The sequence below is a fragment of the Ambystoma mexicanum genome, chromosome 12, assembly GCF_040938575.1.
Source record: "Ambystoma mexicanum isolate Mex_15411 chromosome 12, UKY_AmexF1_1, whole genome shotgun sequence".
Taxonomy (NCBI): Eukaryota; Metazoa; Chordata; class Amphibia; order Caudata; family Ambystomatidae; genus Ambystoma; species Ambystoma mexicanum.
Genome location: NC_090936.1, coordinates 478,906,972 through 478,931,979, shown reverse-complemented (window position 1 = coordinate 478,931,979; position 25,008 = coordinate 478,906,972). Strand labels below are relative to the sequence as shown.

At 44.0% G+C, this 25,008-nt stretch overlaps 1 protein-coding gene across 6 annotated transcripts in view; it reads right to left on the bottom strand.

Moving 5' to 3' along the window:
* Window positions 1-25,008, bottom strand: part of DGKI (diacylglycerol kinase iota) — a 1,316,934-nt gene that overhangs the window by 415,314 nt on the left and 876,612 nt on the right. Inside the window, exon 21 of one of the 6 annotated variants that reach the window (XM_069628760.1) lies at window positions 16,908-16,970. The exons of the other annotated variants lie outside the window; for them this stretch is intronic. Within the exon in view, the coding sequence (XP_069484861.1) occupies window positions 16,908-16,970 (63 nt within the window). The remainder of the gene's footprint in view (window positions 1-16,907; window positions 16,971-25,008) is intronic. 6 annotated transcript variants of the gene reach the window in all.

Below are 25,008 nucleotides of genomic sequence, written 5' to 3'. Positions count from 1 at the left end.
TGACTTCTGATCAGCAGGCTGAGGTGAAAAGTTTGCTAGGCAGTTTTCCCCCCTGTTTTCACAGTCGCCTGGTTTGACACCTTGGTGCAAACATAACATAGACACAGGAGACAGTGTACCTTCCAAAAGTAGGGGATACAGGATGTCAGACAAAGTACGGTCTTATAGTAAGACCGAGGTCAACAAGATGTTAGACCTTGGGGTGATTGAACCCTCTAGTAGTCCTTGGCCCAGCCCTGTGGTTTGGGTTTCAAAGGCAGGCACTTCTGAATTGAGGTTCTGCATGGATTACAGGGCTCTGAATGCTGTCACCAAGACATATGCTCACCCCTTGCCTCGAACAGATGAGCTGGTGGATACTTTGGGTGCCTCCAAGTACCTCAGCACGTTTGACCTCACTGCTGGCTATTGGCAAATAGCTTTAGCAGAACATGCCAAGGAGAAGACAGCGTTTTCTACTCCAGACGGCCTTTACCAATTCAGGGTAATGCCGTTCGGGTTGAAAAATGCACCTGCCACTTTCCAGAGGCTTGTGAATCATGTTTTGAATGGGTTGGACGAATTCTGTCTTGCATATCTGGACGATATAGCAGTTTTCAGTGCCACCTGGGAAGACCATGTGAAACACCTTGGGATTGTGCTCCAGGCTCTTCAGAAAGCACATTTCACCATAAAGGCTAGTAAATGCCAGATTGGACAAGGCTCAGTGGTTTACCTTGGACATGAAATAGGTGGAGGGAGGATACAGCCTCTTCCCAGTAAAGTACAAGCAGTACAAGACTGGCCTACCCCCACTACACAAACCCAAGTGAGAGCCTTCTTAGGGCTCACAGGGTATTACCGCAACTTCGTGGCAGACTATGGCACCATAGCTGCCCCTCTGACTGCCCTCACCACTCCAAAGAAACCCAAGAAGGTAACTTGGACCGACAAGTGTGAGAAGGCCTTCAACGGCTTAAAAGACTCCTTGTGCCAGGCCCCTGTCCTCAGGGCCCCTGATTATCAAAGACCTTTTATTGTGCAGACGGACGCCTCTGACACTGGGATAGGAGCTGTACTATCGCAAGTAGATGAGAAGGGTAAGGAACACCCTATTGGTTTTATTAGTCGCCAGCTTAAGGACAGAGAGCTCAGATGGTCCACAGTGGGGAAAGAATGTTTCTCTGTTGTGTGGGCCCTACGGAAGCTGAGGCCCTACCTCTATGGGACCCACTTTACTGTGAAAACTGACCATAAGCCCTTAAAGTGGCTAATGAACATGAAGGGAGAGAATCCAAAGTTGCTTAGGTGGTCCATAAGTCTACAAGGCTTCGACTTCACTATTGAGCATAGGCCAGGTGTCCAACATAGCAATGCTGATGGGTTGTCCAGAATGTTTTAACGGACCTGAACAAGAGACTCATCCAGGGGTGGATTAGTTCCCCCTGTCCATAGTCTGGGACGGGCGAGTGTTAGGAAAGATTTCTTAATTGTGGGTAATTTTCCTTCCATGTGGCAACCCCTAAACATTTTGCTGTTGTTTTCACCATGATCTAGACTTTGCCAGAGAAGTGCAGCCTTCTGCCGCACTCCTCTGGGCTTTCACTCCATTCTTATGGGGAAACTGACATGCCCTTAAGATAGTCAGTACTGGGAAACGCTGTTTTCCATAGTTTCTTTATCATGTTGCGGCTCTCGTGCAACATGACACAAGAGGGCACTGTAAGCTAAGTTACTGCTCTCTTGGGTCTCTAGCCTTCTACAGGCCCTAGATACTCTTTTGGATTGTAACTGATCGGTGCAAGTGAATCACGGACGGGAATGGTGGCAGCGATCGTTTCTTGTGTTTTGAGCTTCTTTTGGCGTTTTAAGCGCGTTTCTCGCGCTTAGCCCAAAATGGTGGCCAGGCTCCCAAAATGGCCAGACCACGAGGCTTCTTTGTCCTGTCCGCTGACCGTCTTGCTCCCTTCACCTTCCCCAGGTCGAGCCGACCCGGGGCCTTCCTTATTTGGGCATGTACTTTCCCGCGAAACACAGATGCTTTCGCGGGCTTCTACAGGCCTTGTGTGTGCCTCCAGGATGTGGGCTGGGATGCCTGGTCCCAATCCACATCCTGGGTGCCAGAGAGTCTAGGGTGGTGTGAATGCCTGGGACCATGATAGGTCCACGTATGGTGTGAGTGTTGATGAGCGGATCTCCCATTGGGTCCCCTCCGTTTTGGCGCGAAGGGAACCGTGGATAAGAGGGGGCTGGAAACGCCACTACCATGTCGATCTCCTGAGTTCTCACGAACGAAGGAATACAGGAGCCAAGTATCCTGCAACCACGAGGCTGAACCGAGGAATCGCTGGTGACCCGCTGAAGGACTGCTCCTCTGCACTGCTGTCGCTTTGTGAAACCCTTTTTACCTCTGATCGAACCAGAAGGCCTGTACTGGTACTTCGACCCTTGGAATAGCGGGGACAGCTATTCTCGGCATCTTCACCATCTCCTGCACGTAAGCCTTCGGAAGTGTCTCTGGGCCATCCAGCAGACTGACCAGCCTACCCAGGTGTCGTGCTCTGTAACCGCCGCCAGGTTGTGTTGTATTTCTAGTCCTTGTCACTCTCACACGATTTGTACACTTGGCATTCCCAGGTCTGAAGTGAGTAGTGTACATTTGGCTGAGATACACATGGCCGCTCTGTTGCCCTGCTGTGGTAACAAACTGTGCGGGTTCACTTAGTTTGGGACATCTTTAACTCAACTCTGCTGCTGCAGAATCTACACGACGACGAGACATCCCCTGCTCCCCTGAACCTGCCAGCACTGAAACTGACGCGGAGAAGCCTGGGTCTGCTTGCATCGGGGACCGGTGAGTAGCATAGCTAGGAACTGGTCGCCCTCCTGCAGGAGCCCACAGCTTTTCCCCGCTGTGTCAAAACAGCACGCCTTTCTGTACTCGCGCTCTGCTTCTGCCCACAGTGGAGGCTGCGCTTGAGACGCGGAACTCTGTTCTTCTTCGTTTGTGCACCAAACTGAACTGCCTGATTCCCTCGAAGAGACTCCCCTTTTTGCCCGTTGGTACCAGCGTGTGCAGGTACTTTTGAGCACAAGGCTCCACTCTACGTAGGGCTTGGACTTCCTTTGAGTTAGGTGCCTCTGAAGGCGGACTGGGTCTAATCATTATTTCGCACTGCCTGTTTTCCTCCCCTTCTAGGTGGACTACACATTTCGTGCATCTAACGCTTTAGACTCATTTGTATTTGTATATATATTGTATTGGTTTGGTATGTGTTGGTTTACTAGAGTTGTATTGTGCTTTCTCGCTACGGTCAGTGTTTTAAAGACATTGGAATAAATGTGTATATATTTTTAATATAACACCTGTTTGGAGTAGTTTGTAAGTGTCCTTGCTTTGTGTGTTCATTGCGGGCTTTCAGTCACCCTCACCCCTCTTGAGACCTAATCTTGACTGCCGCGATCGCTACCCTGATTGGTGTGGCTTGTCCAGAGGTTACCCTGTTCCAAGTAATTAGGTTGGCCTTCTGAACTTCTGCGCCGCCAGGACAGAGTTCAGAAATCAGTCTTAACAGCAGAGCATCAAGTAACAGGATTTCCTCCACTTTGATTAAGGTAATGGCAATTTAGGGTACCACAGTCCAGGGTTTTACCATCTCTTAGTTGCAACTGGACTACGTGATTATGTAACAGCATATTTCTAGAATTCTTAATTTCGGAGTCACTTCTGACTATAATTACTACCAGCCCCCACATCGCACGTGAGGGACTCAGACAGTGCCGGGCTTTGGCACACACTTATGGGGGCCTTGAAGGGTCCCTGGTGACCATGCCATTGTGTGCACAATGATTATAGTGCACACGATGTACAGTATTTGGCTCGACCTCCCTCGCTACATAGAATTTACATACTATGCCCTTAATCTCACTAAGCGTACTTATAGATGAGGGGACTGGGACCACACTGGACCAGACTCAATGTGCTGCTCAAGAACACACACTTCACATGTTACTCCCTAAAAAGCGCATTGTTTCTCTTCCCCCTTTTTGGCCCAGAGAGGGGATGTGATTAGTCATTGTCGTGACAGGCGCTGTAATCATGGTCCTTCTCCACCCTTATGTTTTCTTAGTAGATCAGCACTCCACACCCCAATCCACCAGGATTGGACTGGGACCACAACAGCCCACACTTCAGGCGCTGATTGAATATTGATTTGACGTGCTACATTGGTTGAAGCATGGTAAGTTCCTCTATGGAGACACTGTTCTAGCTTCTTCTTGGAGCTGAATAAGATGTATAGCCCGGAAACAGACCCATACCTAGCACATTTTATTAGTTTTGTAGAGTATCATCACAGGGAAGCTCACAAGAGCCACGATCACAATGCCCCATCCTGATGAAGGCCGTCCTATTCACAGTGATCAGAGTTGGTTGAAAGGCCGAAACACACTTGTGTAAACTTTTTATATCGCATTCTTGTTGTCTACACTTAGATTAAATACAATTCCCTTTAAAACAATAAAGGGAGGTACTGATGAGATGCTTTGTACTCTGAATGTATATTAAGTAGTACTAAGTTGACATGTTTTCACTGTATGTTTTCTGTTTGGGAATGTTTTGCGCTCACTCACCTGTGACAACCACCAACTTGTATTCAATGTAACATGTGTTGTTTATGTTTCAATAATCATTAGATTCTTGTGTTTTTGTATCTCTGGGTTCGCCCTGGTCATGTGCTCGAAAGACCATACTGACAAAGGCATTTATGTTGATGCAGACAAACTGTGATTACATTATTTTCAAAGAAGAAATTGTGTTGAACTCTCTCATTCAAATGGAGAGATAAAGACTTGTTGAATATTTTGAACTGTTTCCTTTACTTTATTTTGATTATTTTGAAAGGCAAGGAAAACCTGGTCAGGGTCAAGATAGTGAGGCATTTGTCAAATGCCTTTTGAGTTAATAAAATGGCATCTTATGAAAAACCTCTACAAAGTTGTCCGTCTCACATTTCTGACACCTCACATCTGCCAACCCATGTCTCATCACCCTCCTCCTCTGAGTCTGCCTGAGTCTGCCTGTGCCACGTCCTCCTCAGCAGGCAATGCTTCCTCCTGATGCTAGCACCACACACACAAGGACTATCTTCCCAACGTTCTCTGGACTGTACATTAGTGCCCCTCCAGTCCAGTAGAAGAACTGGAATCTTCCTTTCAATAATCCAAATGTGTGTTCTATGCATACCCTGGTCCGTGTGTGTGCCTCATATTTGGCAATTTCATGTGGCATCCCAGGGTTCCTTATTGGGGTCATGAGCCATGGTAGTTGTGGGTAACCAGAGTCACCTGCAAGTAGAATGAAAGCGTGTCAGTTGCAAATGGGTCATGGTTGTACTTGCCTATCCTAAGTACTGCATGCTTATCACTTCCAGGCAGTTATTTGAGTACACTCTAGTGCCATTGGGATGCATTCCCTTTGCATTTGACAATGCACAAAGACTTGTGCCCATCCTGCTCTGCAGCACATGTATGTGCCCCCATAGTTTGGATTCCCCAATCGTCCCTGCATATCCCAATGGTTGCGTTGCATATTGCCGCCTTTTTTCTTGGTCATTGTGGCATATTTGATGTGTGCCTGTGTGTTTAATTAGTGTTTTGTATGTCTCTGGACTGTTGTGTGCTACTAGGTATTTATTTTATTTATTGGACAAACAAAATGGTTATATTGGCCCTGTGGCAATCCTACTGGGCAAGTACAAAACAAGGTGGTATGTGCAGGGGGTGGGTAGAGGGAGAAATGCAGGAGTGAGGTGCCCAAAGGGAGTGGGGTGGGCAGGTGCTGAGGGGCAAGAAGGCAAGTGTCAGGGAAAAGAGAGGGGGTAAGGGAGGGAGAGTGTGGTGGACAGGGTGGACCAGATTTGTGCTGGTCCGGGGAAGGTAGCTTGAGGGCAAGTGCTGGCAGGGGATGTTGGGAGGGACTAGTAGGGGGTGGTCTGGCCCCTGTATGACTCAGAAGGAACCAGGCCCCAGTTGAAGTGGCAGAGGGAGCATTTGGCATGGAAGGGGCGTTCAACCAGGTCATCAGGGAATGCCTTTGGACCAAGCTTAGGAATTGGGTGGCACCCGAAGGTTTGGTAGCTATGCTAGTAGAGCTGCATAGAGATACTACATTGAGAGTCCACTTGGATGAGGAAGGGCACCTATCTGAACCAATTAGAGTAGAGACAGGGGTATCTAGGAGCACCATTCTTCTTTAACCTATATCTAGCAGACACAGGCCCATATCTACAATCATCGGCATTGGCATTGGCGAGCCTTAAAATCAATGTGACAAAGGTGCACTGGCTGGCCTATGCCGATGATATAGTACTGGTAGATAACACAGCTGTGGGACTACAATGTCTTCTGAACAAGCTAAGTGAGTACGCTAAAGAAAATGGTCTTACCATAAACCCAAAGAAATCTAAGGTGATAGCATTCAGACACACTTGTAAACAGGATAAGTTTACAAAGTGGGTTCTGGACGACCAAGTAATCCCGAGAGCTGAGGAAGTGGTGTATCTGGGATACATAATTTATGCTTCCCAATCGAAAAGCAAGGTGGAACAGGATGCACAGAATAAAATAGATAAGTTAATTCCACAGATGAAAAAAATTCTCTTCAAACTCTGCAAATTCTCAATTCTACCTTTAACAAAATTATATACAGTGAAAGTAGTCCCAGTAATTTTGTATGGCTTAGAAGCAAAGCCCCAATTGTGGGACACCAATTGGAAAAAATTGGAGGGCTCAGTTTGGAAGAGAGTTCTTGGACTCCCAATGAGCCTTTCAATGTCACGCCTTAGGTTTGAATTGGGTCTGAAATCACTAACAACTATGGTAGAATGGATACTGCTCTCCCTACATAGACTCATTATTATGTCTCAGAAGGACATGCTATACGAGGACATCAAGTTCCATCTGGAAAATCGTAAATCAAAGATACTGTCTTATCTAGAACAAAAGACAAGGGTGATCCTTGAAAAAGCTGATTCCACTGTTGAAATCCTAATATCCAATCCACTTAAAGTGGTAGACAAGAAACTGGGGACCCTGCCAAGATATTTGGTGATGTTCCCAGATTAGAAAATTAGAAATACATTTTTGAGAATTTGTCTCAATCTTGTTCATACTGTGGAAATTCTCAACAATCCCATTGGGGATGCAGCAAATGAATTATGCAGTACTTGCACCACCACAGACAAACAGAGTTTAAAACACCTTTTGGTGGAGTGCGAGGGCACTTGGAAAATGAGACTGATTCTATTTGCTAGATTCGTGGAGAGAGAGGAGGGTATAGTCTCAGAAATGTTTTGTGATAGAATAATCTCGGGCTATAACACAGCACTAACTATAGCAGTGGTTCAGGTTGTGGAAAGAAGTAATTTTATGAGTTGCTAGTAGTTGCAGTATACATTATTGGCTTTTGGGATCGAGGTATCGTCCATATGGTCTGGTTATTTTTGGTAGGGAAGGCAGTATACATTACTGTTCTTGTATATGCAAATGCTGATGTTAAATGCTGAATGAAAGAAATGCTTGTTATGATTGTAACATTTTTGTTTTGTTTTAATTAGCTTTATTTTATTTTTAATGTTTTTTTTCTTTTCTGTTCTTTTTTCTTTCGTTTTTGAAATCTGATTCGTTTTTAGACTGATTGAACAGTAAGATGATTAATTCAGTTGTGGTATTTGTAAAGGTCTTGTGTATCCAAATACAAATTTTAAAAAAAGGAGAGCGAAGGCAGAGGAGAAGGGGAAAGTCTTGAGATGTTTAGAACTTAAGGAGATCCGGCTCAAATCTGAGCGAGTAGGGAGGCCGTTCCAGAGGGAGGAACCAGCCAAGAAGAGGGCTCTACCTCCCACTCTCTTCTTGGAGAAACGTTTGACCTGAAGAGAGTTTGAGCCAGAGGACTGAATGATTCTGTCAGGGAAGTATTTAGGGAGGGAAAGCTGGATGCAGAGAGGTCCCAGGCCCTAGACAGCCTTGTGGATGATGCATAGGGTCTTTAATTTGCCATCACTGGAGCCAGTGGAGAGATTTTAGGACTGGAGCGATGCAGTCCCTGGGCATGAGGCCAAGGATAATTCTTGAAGTCCTATTCTGGATTAGTTTAAGGGGGCAAAGGGAGGAAAGAGTAAAATTGAGGAAGAGGCTGTTGCAGTAATCCAGCCTAGAACTAGGGCTCTGGTGATGTTGGGCTTTTGGGGCAAGTTGAGGAAAGGGAGAATGCCCCTGAGGAGGTGGAGCTGAAAGTTGGACTTCTTAGCAAGGTAGAGAGAGAGGAGTCAAATATGATCCCCAGGTATTTTGCCTCACAATTAGTTTAAGGGAGGGGACCCAAGGAGGCTGGCCAGAGAGTGGTGAGGAAACAAGAAGCAGGCGTCCCAATGAGAAAGATCTCTGTCGTATTGGCATTAATGCAGAGATCACTGGCAGAGCACCATGTCTGAGTAGCAGTTAGGCAGTCAGGTATGAGAGAGGATGGGGAGGAGGTAGAGGATGGCCCCTTGAAGGAAAGCTGTGTGTCGTCTGCATAACACTGGAAATGAGGGGAAACAGTGGAAATCAAGTGGGCCAGAGGGGCCAGGTAGATGTTGAAGAGCCATGACGATGGATAGAGCCCTGAGGGAGGCCACAGGCAGGGAGTGAGGTGGAGGAGAGAAAAGGATCAATTTGCACTTGGGAGGGTCTGTTTGAACGGAAGGAGGTCAGCCACGTTGTGCCCAGTCTGTGACGCCAAGGGTATCATGGAGATGATTTATGATGATAGAGTGGTTGACTGTATCAAAGGCAGAAGAAAGATCAGGAAGATCAGAACAGTGGGTGTGTTTGAGTCCAGGTTAGAGAGCAGGTCTTCACGGGTGTTAAGGAGAGCAGTGACCATGCCTCTTGAAGCACTGAAACTGGATTGGTGGTCATGGAGGCAGCCAGACATTTTGGTGCGGAGGGTCACTTGGGGGATTGTTCAGCTTCTCCATGAGTTTGCCCAAAAAAGGTACACAATAGAGTGCTTAAGGGGTTGTGGGAAGAAGCCAGTGGCAAAGGAATGGTTGCAGAGGTCAGCTAAGGCTGGGGCGAGAGAGGCGATGCTGTCCTTGATGGTTCTGGAGGAGCAGGGGAGCACCTGTTTAGAGGAGACTTTCATAGAAGAGACAACTCTAGAGATCTCATCTGGTGCAATGGGTGAGAAGGAAGAGAGAATAGGGGGGTTAGGGAGGGAAAGGGAGGCAAGAGAATGGGGGATGGTGAGGGGAAGTGGATACAATGTCCTCAGCTTTGGAGAAGTGGGCAGCCAGTGCAGTGCAAAGGGCCAGGGATAGAGGAGGAGAGGAGGAGACTCCAGTAGGATTGGCAAGTTCAGCTGTGTTATTGGTGGCTCCAGAGATGTAGGCTTGGACATGAGCCCTCTTCTTGGAGCAGATGGCAAGACGATATTGCCATTGGAGTGGGCAGCAGGCCAGTTTGTCAGAGGATGAACTAGATGGTGGGGTGCTTTGCTGTCTGCTTCCATGGGTGGGAAGCCGGGCCAGGCATCAAATCTGAGTGGTAGGGGAGTGGTAGGGGAGGGGTTCATTTTCAGTTATGGTGTCCTATGCATTCTGGGACTTGTGGTTCACTTCAGCCCGACTTATTTAGTGTGGAGGGGGCATGGCATGGGGTGTATGCAAAGTCATGTGGATCATGCCCCAGAATACTTTGTGCTACATGTGCATGGTGGATCCCCTTCACTTCCACATTCACCTTTGCGGATACATACCTAAGATCCAAGTGTGCTGTCCTCTGTGGATCTCTATTTATGCAGGCAGCGTGCTGCGCCATAGAACCATGGCATCATGATTTGAATCTGGGATACAGGCGCATCAGTGGATCACAATGAGGTCTGTGTCACATGTACATTGCACATTCTGGGAATGGTAGGGTCTCCTGTTCCGAAACACATGCGCTGATACCTGGGGTGGCATGGGTGACAGATGCATGCAGTCCAGATCTGCTATTACATTGGGGAAGTGGGTAGTAGCATAGAATCCGGCCTTCGTGGCATGCACCTCTGCAGGGGTGCTGCGTAGAGAGATGTGCTGGTGCAATTGTTTCAGTAGTGCATCCAGCACGCGCCTAGGCACTTTTGAGAATGTTGGTTGCGACATGCCATGCAGCATGCTGACAGTGTGCTAATATGTGCCTGTGGCACAGACGTGCAGGACTGATTGCAGCTTCAGCAGCGGTCGTATGATTGTGTGTTACTCGCAATGTCAGGATGGATAAGGGAGAGGAGGTCTGCGATGGTTTGGCAGTGGGGGAGATACAGTGTTATCAACTGTGCATCTGTCAATTGCCAGGCTGAGGGTTTGACTCTGGGACTAGATCCCTTCTTCCCACACATCTCTGGCAGAATGTTCGCTCTGTATCAACAGTAATTCTGCCAGCGGAATTAGCACCTATTTTCAGGAACGCTTAATTTGGCTGAGTGGTAAAAGTGGCGGTAACAGAATTACTGTCACTTTTTCCACTTACCACCCTACTTTCAATGAGGCCCGTTGTTTGGTTGTGTATAAAGAGCAAGTTGTTGAATTGGAAGTTCATTTCACCACTCAACAGGAGTTTTCTTCCAATATGAAAAGTATTGCCCGACTCTTTAATGGAGTTATTAAGAGTTTATTTTGTTTTATGCAGGACTTGGTGAAAACCAGTTTTACTCTGAAATTAGTTAAGACATTACTGCGTTGTGTTTAACACTGGAGAGAAGTAATTGTCCAAATTGATTTTCTAAAGTTTTGCTGTATTTGCATAAGAAAAGGACAACTACATTTGTTGCTTTTCAGATTTGAAAGCGAACACTAAGTTTGACTCAAAATGTGATTGCTCCATTTCTCATAATATGAACAGCAATATAGTGCTACTTCAAATCGCTCCGATCTTTAACTCCTGATTAAAGTAATGTCAGTGGTCAGTTATAGCGCCTGTCTGCCAATGCTGGTGACCTTTCAATGCTTGGCTCTGTAAGACAAATGGGGGCTGGGGTTCATTAGTGAGAAAAGTAGATGTGGAACATATATGATGTTGTTGGGTGCAGGACAGAAGTACCTGGTTCCTGAGTGCCAGGCGGCTTTCTAAGGGTTTGGCGGAAGAAACTTGGGAGTATGTTATCCATAGGAAAAAGCCCAAGATCTGACAGACTACTGTGCTTTAGGTCTGGGTTTTATTTTGCTAGAGATACTGTTGCACAAGTGTGGACATGTACAATCATGAACAAACAAAAGATGATTACTGTATTTTGCTATGGTTTAGCAACCCCAGTGCTATGATTTTTTCCTCAAGCTAAAGTCTTTGTATAATGTAAATGAAAGGAAATCTGTTGAATGCATTTCTTTCTACAGAATCTCCAGAACTGGGGCACACATTCCCTTGAACCCCTTTTATTAACCATCAGTGCAGTCCTAGTACTCGACACAATATTAAAAGCAGTCAAGGCTATGACTATAAATAGATACAACAATCACATAGACCTTCTGAAATTTATTCTGCAGCAGAAAAAAAGGCAAAAGGCCATTATCCAGTAGTAAGTACTAATATGCTAAAAAGAATTGTAAACGTTGCCGTTATCGTCCCAAAGAAAGAAAGTGAAAAGGGACCTGTATGAATGCATCTGTAGACTGTAGCTATAATCATCAACATTACTTCCTAGACCAATAATTATCATGTACATATACATGGATACTTGGGCGATTAGGTCCCAAAAACCTAAACTACTGTTTTTTTCCCTGCAAGTGACCTGGAAACAAAGTGTGCCTCTTTCCAGACAAGGCTTCAGAATGTGGGAACACAAAGCTGCCGGGAAGGCTGGACAGTGGCAAATGGCTTTTAGCATAATAATTGCCTTAGAGCACACTAACCTCAGAGAAATGTGCAAGATGTGTGTGAAGTTTAAAGGAACACCAAACAGTAGAAGGTGTGTGCATTTATGACACCTGGACATCTCAATCAACCAAACAATATCACTATTTCACCAGGGAACCAAGATGAATGACATGGTGCAAAAAGGGAAGCAGATCCAAGAGATGAGGTTACATTGCCATCGCTGTGCACACCATTCAGAAGAACACATTGGCAGTGAGGTCAGCAGCTTTAAAGCACCCATCCACAGACAACTAAATGATGACGGTGTGTGGCTTTCAACATCATAGGCAATGCGATTGTTCTAGCCATTCTTAGGAATTGGATGGCTCCAGGTGAGACACCTTCTTAGAATGGACACCCTCTTTCCTCAGCAATAGCACGCAAACAGGGATCATGCATGAGCGTCTCATCTCATGTGCGGAGTAACCCAGGAGGAAGTCCTGTCCCCTCTGATGTTTAATGGATAACGATTCCAAAAACAATTGATTTTAGACGGTGGAAAGCCTTTAATCTGATAAGCCTCTGGAATGCAGCTCTTTACTATATATGATGCATCATTGACAAGGCCCACCTAGCCAACTACCTCTGGGTTATCCAGTGATCTTTGTTCAGTGACTTCAAAATGGAATTATTCCTCACAAGGGATATCCTCAAAGGATAAACACAATAGACATGCTACTTGACATCATCACACTATTTCCCAAGACACCAATTACCAGCACACATGTGGATATCCTAAGGGTTGTTCAGGTCTGTTGTACCACCTTCCAATGCCACATCAAGGAAGTGAGTGGGCGCATCTTTGGTACACTACCTTAATTCTGTCATGACTACAGAAAACATAATTAAAGAGAGGTTATCGGAGTGTAAGCAGTTGTTGTTGGGGATGAGCAGAGTTCGAGAGGATGCTGTTTGGGAGACTCCATCACAGGTAAGAAATGTTAATTTGTTGTTTAAATGGGGAGGCAGGTTGTTGTGTCTCATGGTGGTCATTGATCTTGTATATCTGAGGCCTTAACCTTCATCGACAGACAATGGAAACAATATAGGTGAGTCTAGAAAAGAGCACAAGTGCCTCCTCGGTGCTTCCACCCACCTCTTGATTTGCTTCTAATTCCAACTGCACTTTATTGAAAACATCTTGCACTTCAAGGAAAACCTGAAAGCTGCCTGTGTCATAATCCTGCAAATCCCACCATTCCCGGAAATTAGGTTGGGAGTTGGGACAAAATTGAATAATCATAAAACATGTGAAAATGTGTCAGTGTCCAAATGTCTCCACAGCACTGTATTTTGCAAGTAAATCTAGTTATTGCTGGTCACTAACCTATTGAGTATTTGATTCCTGAATAATCATTGTATAACCACTTGTGGGGTCATTGTCGAATGAGTGGGGTGCAAAATGAATGCATAAAGGCACGTTTACGATAGTAGTTGCACTCCATCCCATTGTAGTGCCATTCCAACGCATAACCGGGCAGCCAAGCAGAGTTTTCATCTCCACTATGCTCTCCTCCTCTATCTCGGAAGAGGACATGGTTTTACACCTGGATGAGATTTCATGCAGGCGTAAAATCAAGGATTCACATGGAATACGGTTTGCATTTACATCTGGTAAACAGCAGGTGAATTCCATATTAATCCATTATAAAATGATTCCTGCAAAGCATAATTTGCAGGCAGTGTTTTATTTTTCAAAAAGAGGAGAGTAAAAGTAAAGCGTAAAGCGCTTTCTACTTCACTTACTCTTCACTAGGAGAGGGCAAAATGGCTGGAATCTGCTACACAGGAAAATTGGTGAATTCTGAGAAAAGGTTGGCCAATACGCCAATTATGACTGTGGTGCAGAATTGGCCATTGCAGACCTTTCTTATCTTAAATTTAGTTTTTCTGAAATGTAATTTTTTTCATGACTAATTTTTTTTCTTGATGTTTTGCCTCCTGAAATTTCATTTCCCCCAGGTTTCGGGTCCCAAAAAAATGAAATTTCAGAAAAAATAAAATTAAAAAAAATGTATCTGACCAAAAATGTGGTGGAACAGGGAAAACATGCCCAGCCAGTGAAATGGAATTGGTGAAAAATGTCACCAATTTCGCTCACCCTCATTTTTCACAATCACACTCTGCTTTGTCAATGTTAAATTGTGTATGCAGTCGACCAATAACACATAAATAGTAGCATTGGTGAACCCCTGCATGCAATTGCCATGTACGTTACGATTACCCCCTTAGGGTCTGATTTATGGAATTTTTTGCACGGTGTAAAGTGGCTTTGCACAGCTGCAGGTTGTATACGAATTGTTCGTTTTACAACTGTTCGAATTACAATTGACCTTTTCACAATTGACCGAATTGTGAAAGTCAATTGTAACATATATGCAGGGGGAAACCCCTGCAACACCCCACCCAACCCAAAACCCCCCAAAACCCCATATGTATATATATATATATATATATATATATATACATATATATATATATATATATATATATATATATCCACCATTCTCCGCACCGTGTACACGGTGGAGTCTTGAGCCGCACTCCCGGAGTATTGTGCCAAAGTTCGAGTTGATCCTTGCGTTCTCACAGTACTGACTTCAATCTATTTCGAATTAAAATTTCTTCTTTATTGATTACAAACGTTAAAAATTCCATGTGGAAACCTCCAGCCCTCGCCCAGCAAAACAGAGGAAAAACCCCGGCTTTGACGCGTTTCGCTACGACTTGTAGCTTGATCACATGAATTCAGCATGAACAGACACGGTATTTGAATATTTCCCCACTGAATAGCAGTTAAAATAAAAGTAGGACTTCAACCATTTGTTCAATGCTAAATGCCTGCCCAGACCGCCCGCCATTTTGGAGTGGTTTTGTTATCAAATATAACATTGGAGCCGAACAATAAAGCATGCTCTTTGTTCACCCTTTGGGATATGTACATATATGATTAATGTTCTGATTCAAATAAAACCAATTGCCATCTTAGTGATATTTTAATGCCATCAATTCTTACATGTGGTTGATCAGAGCTCTGACCGGTTGAGTGTCCCAATCATGTCAAACGTCCCGATTACAGTTACACGTATATTTGATTTACGTGATGCGAAACTTTAACGCATACCGACATAATATTAGGTCCACAATATGGGATGCATAATGCATTCAGTATATATTCCTCCCATGGCACTGCATTAAAATTCATTGAGCATACAATAGTTATAAAATGTCTTAAAGTGACTGGTGCTAATTTACAAGCAAGAAATCTTAGAATTCATCCAACATACAATAGTTGCAAAATGTCTTAAGTAACACTTGACAAAATAAAGGCAAGTGACCTTGGTTAGTGTATCTTATCTCACCGATACCCTATTGCAGGAACCTGCTTATGCGTTTATTGGACGTTTCATTATTTTTATGCACAGTGCATAATGACCTAATGGGACTGCTCGCAGCTTTACTTAATCAAAACTAATGATGATATTGAACCACTACTTTAACTTTCGGCGGGACAGCCTGGGAAAAGGAGAGGCAGGTAATTGTATATGGGGTATAAATAACCTGTGTCTAAAGATTACATAAAAACAATATCCCAATTAATGTCCACAAAAGGGAGGAATAAAATCCTCTCACATAAGAGAATTCTAAGGGAAAAGGTAAGCAGATCTTCAGTGAATAGTCATTGTTCTGATTTTCACAGTGAGTTTTGGAGGCTGTAGATTAACCTAGTGTTTTATTCGCCTAAGAAAGTATATAGTTCCTCGTCAATGTTGTGTACCGATGGGAACTTGCTCTCGAAATCAATAATATATCTTGTTTCCCGTTGTCTTAACAGCTTTTCTCTGTCTCCTCCCCTGGGTCCAATCTTAACTTGCTGTAATCCAATGAACGTGAAGTCACATAATTTCCCTTCATGTTTCTCCCAAAAGTGTTTAGCTATTGGGTATGCATAATCTTGATGTTTGATTGCTCTGATATGTTGCTGTATGTGTATCTTTAGTTTGCACTTGGTACTCCCTATTTACCATTTGTTACAAGTGCATTTGAGTGCGTACAAAATATACTCTGAGTCACAAGTTATTCTGTCCATGATGGAAATGGTTCTCTTGAGTATCGGATGTGAATATGTGCTGCACTCCTCTGCATATTTACATATCTTGCATTTTCTGCATTTGTAGAAACCATCCTTCCTACAACTTAACCAAGTTATAGTTTATATATATATATATATATATATATATATATATGGTCAACTGTGAAAAGGTCAATTGTGACCCTTTAAAATCGGTCAATTGTTTATTCGAACAATTGTAAACGAACAATTTGGTGTATACCCAGCTGCAAAGTGACTTTGCACTGCCAACAAACACTCTGATTCATGGTGCAGTGCAAAATGTATTTTTGCAGTGCAAAGTGACTACGCCCTGCAAAAATACACTTTCCACTGCTCCATGAAGCAGGGTAATTGCTGGCAGTGCAAAGTCACTTTGCAGCAGTGCAAAGCCACATTGCACCACACTAAAAATTCCATAAATCTGGCCCTTGTTGTTAAATAGCTTGTGGACAACCTAACAGGTATACTGTTCTAGAAGGTGGTCAGTAAAAATTTCGAAAAAAAAATCGAAAGACAATAATGTCGAAACAATAATATCGAAAAAAAAATATCGATTTTTTTTTAAATTATATATTTATTTTGGAGTCCGGGAATAAAAAAATAAAAAAAAATGGGTAAAACAAATTTTTTTTTAAAAAAAAGGGGGTTTGGGGGGATCCCCCCAATTTCGAATAAAAAACGTAATAACAAAAAATGCGACTTTTTTTCGATATTTTTTTTTCGATATTTTGACTTTCGAAAATTTTGTTTTCGAAATTATCACTATAAACCGTTCTAGAAGGTATATGCTGTCAGAAAAAGCAGAGGTGGTGAGATTGGGAATATTGCAGAAAAGAACTAGCAACAGCATGGGTGGGCCATTGCGGAAAGTACTTACATGGTGAAGGAATCAGGGGGAGCAGAGGTCCGTCTTGAGTCAGCAGCGTGGACCTTATGAAGACTGAGGCAGACACCCATGAAACAGGAAGCACAAGAGGGCAGGCACACAAAGGGAATGGGTGGGTGGAGAGTGGGGTGTCACAGAGAGGCAGAGAGAGAGAAAGAGAAAGACACAGGACATTTAAACAAAAACTTAAGAACGCCAGAGACAAACACATGCAAAGGTCAAGGGAATTGGGAAGAGGTTGGTGTCAACTGGACAGGTCCTTTTGGACAAGGTTGAAGGAAACATCAACCCAAGTATTGGGGGAAGGATAGAGGGTGCTAGGGCGGTGAGTGAGGGAAAGAGCCACCTAGGCCAGTGGGTGAATGATGTGGCTATCATCGGATTGAAGGATATTGGTCAGGTTAAGTGCCTCTAGACCATAGAGTGAACAAGAGCTCTATTTATGATACAAGGTGCCTAGAGAACTGTGCAGGAACCCTTATACAAAGTCATATTGAGTGTCACTAATAACACGCATTCCGCCTCAGCTCCCCTTTCTGTGTTTGGCTGTGAGTTCCATGCCAAATAGCGCTATTACTAAATAGAAATAAACTACTAACAGTAGCCTAGTGTGTAGAGAACATTCATTTCATGGTGCAGGGGACCTGGAGCCTCTGCACCCCCACCAGCATCTCTGTTCCCCCTTAAAGAAGGGAACAGCAAACATGCTGCTCAAAAAGCACTTTCTCTTGCGATATGAAAATATCCCAGCATGGATACAACCATTGGTGTGGTTAAGAGTATCCTGACTCCCTTATACCCAACAAAAAAGAGATGGAATATGACCTTTGGTCCTAAAAAAAATGTCCACCATACTCTTCTTCCGCTCTTCCTCTCCAGGGCTGTGGGGCTTCCTCTGGCAATGTATTTAGAGATGCCAACTGCTTTCATGGCAGCCCATGCCCCACACCCAAAAGCAAACACTGTTCAAATGGTTAGATATGTCTCATGGTTAGCGGGCATTTTACTGCTAGGGTGAGTGTTCTGGCAAATGAAATGAGCACTAGGCCGATTGTGACTTACATTCTCTGAAGGGTTTCAGCTTAAATCATTATCACAGACATATTTGTCAAAGATAAAAATCTGTGGTCATTGTTATGGTCCCAAGCATTTTGATTTCATGCAAAGCGGCCAAGTGTGCTATGTCCGCCTCCTCTTTCTCATAGGTGATGGTTTATTTATAGAATGAGTGGAATGTACTCACTGGTGCTCATTTTAAAAGCCAACGTGTGGTAGAATAAGTCTAACAATAAGGTGTAAAAGGTTTATGCCGGTCTTATTACATCAATTCCAGGTGAATTTTAAAAATATTTTGCAAGCGGGGTGTGAGACGGGGAAAAATATGATTCCTCCTCCTCATTCTGGCTCCACCTGCAAAACCGCCTAGTTTTACTCCTCAATGGTATTTTCATGCAGGAATAAAACGAATGGATTTGTACTTAATCTACTTGCATTCAGCAACTGATAAAAGCAGGTGGATTTCATATGAATCCATAGTAAATGCTGTCTGCAGAGAGTAATCTACAGGCATCTTTTACATTTATACCGAATGGGGGTAAAACACCTCATTACGCCTCAGGCGGTAAGGGGTTAACAGCGCTGTAAAAGGTGGCGGCGCCGTTAACCCCTTACCCCTAATTACGAGGTCCCTTTGCGGGCCCCCACCTTAACGGCTGGTTTTACCACCGTTAAGGAAGGAACCCGTAAAGGGACTTTCGAGGTAATTACGGTACTGCAATTTGCGGTACTGTGATTACCACCTTCCCCATTCCTATTGAGCCCTATGGGGGCAAAAATGGGAATGGGGAAGGGCCAATGGTGAATGGGGAATTACCGCCCCACCAACCTTGGAATGGGGCGGTAATTCCGCCATCCACCATGGCGCAATCGGTAAAATACCAGCGTCAACCATGGCGCTAATAGCGCCATGGTTAACGCCTGGGTCGTAATGACCCCCAAAATGTGAAATTAATTTCTCCAGTGTTTACTCTTTCCTTATGACCTCCATTTTGTAAAAGTGGACTACTGCATGCAGGGCAGCCATCAGTCTGCAAGTGCTAGCGTTGGTGGTCTCCTGCTTGCACTCATCTCTTTCAGCATAATGAGCATGACTGAATTCTTTATATAGTGAGTAGGAGTGGTTTATTACAATTCAATACGTTTATCAGTTTAACAAAAATAGCTTTTAAAAACAGTAATGCTACTTTAAAAAGGCTAATGGCATAAACATTCTGAAAACAGATAAAAGTTAAAAGTTGAAAACATAAACACCTCGAGCAAACATGCAACAGCCTCTCAGCCTCTATCGATCGCGATTGGCCTTGCTTTCCAACTGCAACTCACTGGCTGGGCCAAAAGCGTACTCCATTGCCTCATGCAAAAACCTCATCCCAGCCTTATAAAGTATTGATTTCAACCATGCGTTCCTAAGGGCAGCATAAAAGGGGCATACACACATAAAGTGGGCAGTTATCTCGCTTGTGAGACCACAAGGGTAACCTGGATCGCACGAGTCAGCTCCTTTCCACCCCCCCACCTCAGCCAGGTGCCAAAGCCAAATGTAATATAAAAGTCCCTCATATTAGGGTTCTCAATTCTATCCAAGAATTTGTCATGACCCATACAATGTTTAAACTGCGGGCAATAAACAATTTTCTGGTTTTCAAATGCCGTTTTTAGCAATTTGCTCTCGATACTTTCCCAATACTTCACTTTTCAGGGTATCATGTCTCACTTTGCAATCGACATAGAATGTTCCCAAAAATGAGCCAGGCCCAGGGCTGCGAAGCCTGTTCTAACTGCCCTGAACCGGCCAGGATCTTTACATCCTGGTTGGGCACGAAGCTTTGAGAGATGAATTGTGTACATTGAAGGAGCAGGGTTAGCACCGACCCTGGCCCAGACCATCCTGGACTTTAGTGCCATCTCCTCCGGTATGGGTCAGGCTCCTAATTCTTTCTGGATCAGGATAGTGAATGCTGTCCATGGGATCCTTAATAAGGATTTCAAAAAGATATTCTCATTTTGCTGAGGAGCGAAACAGTTTGCAGGGCACCAAAGCTCCAGCTTCAGCTTTGCCTCTCTAGGTCTCTAGTGGGGCACCAAGAGAAAGGCCACCAAAGCAATGAGAAAAACGCAGTATCCCGCCAGCAGCCTGTTTTAAACTTGCAGTGCTTTTCTCCACCTGAGCCTTCCACAATCCATTGCAGTACACCTTGATCTCTCGGTAGTCAAATGTCCTAGCTTGTTACACGGGAATGCCACCTGAGACTATCTTGGAGCGCTTTAGCTGTGGTTTTCATAATATCATAACACAAAAGATAAAAAGGGCGCAGAGTTCTTCGACAGTACCAAAAAATAGATTCCTCACCTTTTTGTTGTTCATAATATCATGATTTTAGTTTTTGCCCCAATAATAAATAGATGCTATTGGTTTCAAAACTGTTAAAAACTCACAAGTAATTGCCTAAGACCATTCTCCGTTTGGGAGAAATGTGACTGCATCGTCCACAAAATCGGAAATGTTTCAACACCCCTTTTTGGAGGATCCCCACTCCTATTTTTAAGCCAAAGGACAACATCATTAATACAAAGAGTAAATAAGGTAGGGGCAAGAACACAGCCTTGACTCGCAGCTTTAATAATCTCAAAGTCTTTTGAAACCAACCCCCCATGACTCTCGCAAACCTTGGCTCTTGTGTCTTGGTGCAGGGCTTCGATTAGATCAATAAGTGCTGACTCCAGGCCTTGAACCCTCAGAGAATCCCATAAAATGGTCCTGTCACTTATATCAAATGCAGCCTTAATCTTGACAACAGCCATATATAAGGAACACCGCTGCAGTGACACATGTTTCATTATTAGGGCATTAGGCGAAGGCTCTGTTGAATAGTCCCTACTCCCCCACCCCCACCCCGGTCAAACTCAACCTGGGCTGTAGTTATGATGTCACCATTACTCTCCCATTCCTGAATCCTGGCTATGACAGCCTTGGGGAATATGTTCTCTGGGGCATTCAGAAGATAAATAGGACTAACGTGCAGGGACACCCCTCTCCCCTTTTTGAATATGGGGACTATTTCCGAAATTTTCCAGGAATGGAGAATGGTTCCTGTTACTGGAATCGCGTTTACCCAGGATCACAACATGGATACCCAGACCATTATATCAGATTTGAATAGGTCAGACAGAACTCCATCTGGGCCTGGGACCTTCCAAAAGGCCTGAGATTCTGGAGCCTTCCCATCCTCATCAAGAGAGAAATGGGGGACCCAAGTGTTTTATTTCCAGGTAGTAATTAATTTACAACTGAGCTAGAGAGCTGTATTCATAATAGTTAGACTGGATGCAAACAAGACAACCTTAGACCATGCTGAATGACCCCTAATACGTGTTTGCATAGCCCCATAAATAATTGTTCGGGGCATGTAGCCCCTCCTTTATGGCAACACCCATCACTCCTTAGACCAGAACACCTTGTTGGAGCCCCCCCTAAATTTGATTCTACTGGATTTGCTTATGTGTTACCATAGAGAAACAATTGTAAGTTGTGTGGCGTTTTACCCCATTTTTCTAAAAAATGGTGCTGTAAAACGCACCATTTCACAAATTATTTTAAAAATGTTCTGTAGATGCGGCTCTTGTGACTTGGAAGCTGGATGAGCCAGGTACCCCAAGGTGTAGACCACCATGAGTGCCATGATGAAAGGATAGCCCCCAAGTCACGATAAAAGAGGGCCACAGCAAAGATTACTACTTTCAAGTGGTGGCAGGCAACTCATGTGGCAGACCCAAAGAAACTACTCCAGGAAGGCCCATCTTAAAGAAGAAGAGCATCAACAGCAGGAGGATTGTTCTTAGGCCACAGGCTTGAAACCTGCTGAATTCCAGGTCCAAACTCAGAGACCCTGTATGGAGCATTTCAGCACACAGGATGGTCGAGGGACACATCTGAAGGCTCCAGAGAGTGTCATGAGTGTGCAGTCATCTGGACTTCTTGGGCCCACCAGTCCAAGGATCAAAACACCAACAAGGGTCTTAAGGAAATCGGTCCAGAGAGGCAGGGCTTTGCAAGGACTTGGCTGAAGGCAATGATTGATGTCTTTAATGGTTGTCCTTGGGTCTTCAGCAGGCTGCATCTCTTCAAAGGGGTTTTGGCCTCAAAGACGATCTGAAGAGTGAATGCAGGAGCCCTTCCCTTATCCTAGCTTTGAGCCACGGTTGCCCCCATCCCTCCAATGGGAAGGATCTGCACCATTCAAAATGGCAACGGCTGTCCAATCCTGGATATCTTTCCCCACAGGAAGGGAACTAAGATTCAGCAACGACCGACAAATAGAGGCAAAACATTACGAAAAAAGAAAATATGTCAGAACAGCGTTCTCACGTCTAATCGCTAACATCTGGAAAAACACACCTAATGTAATTACAACCACAGAAGACCACATCACCTTCAGGAAATGGCTCAAAACCTGGCTATTCAGCAGACAATGCCAACCTAGAAGGGACACCGGCAACAATAACACCACAGTCAAACAAGAAGAGAGGAGACGAGATGGACCAAAAAAAAAAAGAACCACAGACAATAACCTGGCTAGATACCGTCAGAGACCCCAACACACTGAGCAACTTTACTAACCCTTTCCTTCCTGCTCCTGCTACATAACTGATGCCACTACAGCAGACCTTAGACTAGCCACACTCCTCATAAACATAAACAAACAAAGAACCATCGCTATGTCCACATCTAGAGTCAACCATCCACATAGCCTTAAACCGTCAACAATGCAACTATACATCAAGATGCAGGATTACCTCATAGCTATGACCACCTGTGTATCCCTTATGGACAATATCTAACCAATGTACACAATCAATCTGCACAACCACACAACCACAACACAGTAGCTCCAACACAAAACACTACCACACACCCGAGCCACGGAATCTCACCCATAAGCTTACAATGCACAAGGCCTCTCACAAACTACTACATGCAAAACAACACTCACAAATGCCAGTTTCTCCTGGTTCTGAATCTATCCTCTCATCCTATACCCCACTAACCGCCCACGCCCCCTTTTATATTTGCAGAGCCACGCGAGCGCCTGGACACTGCCCATGGGTGGTAGTGGTGCACGGTACAACTCAACATAACCTAACATAACAAAACACATCTGCCCAGCAACAGACATACCCCTGGCCAGAGTGTGGATTGGTAGATGCAAACACTGCCGATTTGCTGGGGCGTAATGTTGTAAAATGAAAATGTATGTGTGAACAATGAAAATTGCTACAGAAAAATTTCCACTGTCACGCGCACGTTGAAGAGGAGTAGACCCTCCCTCTGGTGATGGACAGGTGAACATGTCATGCAGGGTCCATGCCCCGCCCTCCTGACTAAACATTGTAAAAGTTAGAAATATTGTGGATTGGGGCAGCCTTGCTGCCCTTATCACAAACAGGTGCATTTGGAAATAGGTACAAAGTAAATTGAAGGTGGCAGAAAATAGGTAAAAGAGGTATACATGTAAAATGTATTTAAGAGATATGGAAAATATTACATGGCACACATTCATTTAGGAAAACTCAGAATATAGCTTGCTGACATAAGAAATATTACCCACACTGAATAGAAATTAGTGAGTCATATCAGAATAAGGCCCATAACAATAGCAAAGGGATCCATTCATTTTCAAATTAACACTACAGCATGCATTACAAATGGCTACAGGCCTTAAGCCGTAGGGAACTTCAAAAGTACTGAAAACACAGAAAATATAGGGCTTTGTGGAATCTCAGACAAGTAGCAACTCAAGCCAACATTATTGAGAAAGCCTGGACAGAAGTAAAGGTGCAGTGATGTAGCAGTTTAAATGCTAAGAATATACAGTTTTCAGCAGTGGTGTTCAATGGTTTTTCATAAAATTTGGCAGTATGCTAAAGTAGATTAGCTAGGCGAGGTAGCCAATAAAAATGCAGCAACAAATTGCATGTCCTTGGAAGAATGTGCTCAAGTGTGTCTCATCACAGAACTGCTTTTTCCTATTTTTAAATGTGCAACATATGCCTTGTGATTCAGTAAATGTGGAAAGCAACCAGCCATTCTAATTAGCATAAGATGAGGTAATTGCAAGAAAAAACAAATCATGTGTTACAGGAAGTGTGTCTGTCCAGTGTAAGAAAGGCAATGTATTTTACCTATATGAAATGTGGCCAATCATATTGTAAGGTTCATATTAGAACAAAACTATTGTGCAATGCTTTGCTTTCTATATAAGTGTGTTCAAGATGGACAAACCCATCGTTTTTCCATGCTAACTGAACATGTGTGGCATGGGAAATTCTCCAGCTGGTTGTAAAGGAATAAAGGCTTTTTGTTTTCTTCACAATTGTGTATCTCTGTCCATGAAAGGCTTGTATTGAGTTAGGGCTAAGAAGTTACCTCTTCAACAACGTCCTGGACACATCATTGAAGAAACATAAATGTTCCTAAAAGAAAAAGGAAAAGGGATAGAAAGTATTTCTGCCACACTTCATTGTAAGGTGATGTGTGCTGCTTAAAAACAAAAAGGAATCTCGCAAAGGGAGACCGTGTCTGCCTGCAATGGTAGCTTTAGGAACTGACCAGTTACCACTAGAGCAGATGAGGCTTTGCTTACCTTCAAAATGTCAGGTTAGGAGTCAAACAATAGCTGAAGGTTGTGGGTTCCACTGATATCAATGGTGGAAAAGCTGCAAAAAGGAAACCATTCCTAACAGTTACCCTATTCATGGCACAATTATTTGTTATTCTGAAGTCTGTTTACGTGTTAACATGTCTTATTAGATCTGCTTTAGAGTGCTTGTCTACTTGATGTGTGGCTGCCATGTTAGGGAGTGTGAGGTGTGCCTTCAAAGACAGAGTCTTCATGGGATTGGTCTCAGCTTCATGTCATCTTGAGGCTGGGTCTGTGACCTTCTGGAAGAAGTCAGATTGATGGTACGAGAGCGAGAGGGTAGTTTTTCAGCATGTTATGCTTTGGTGTCCGTTAAACAAAGGAAAGGGTGTGGC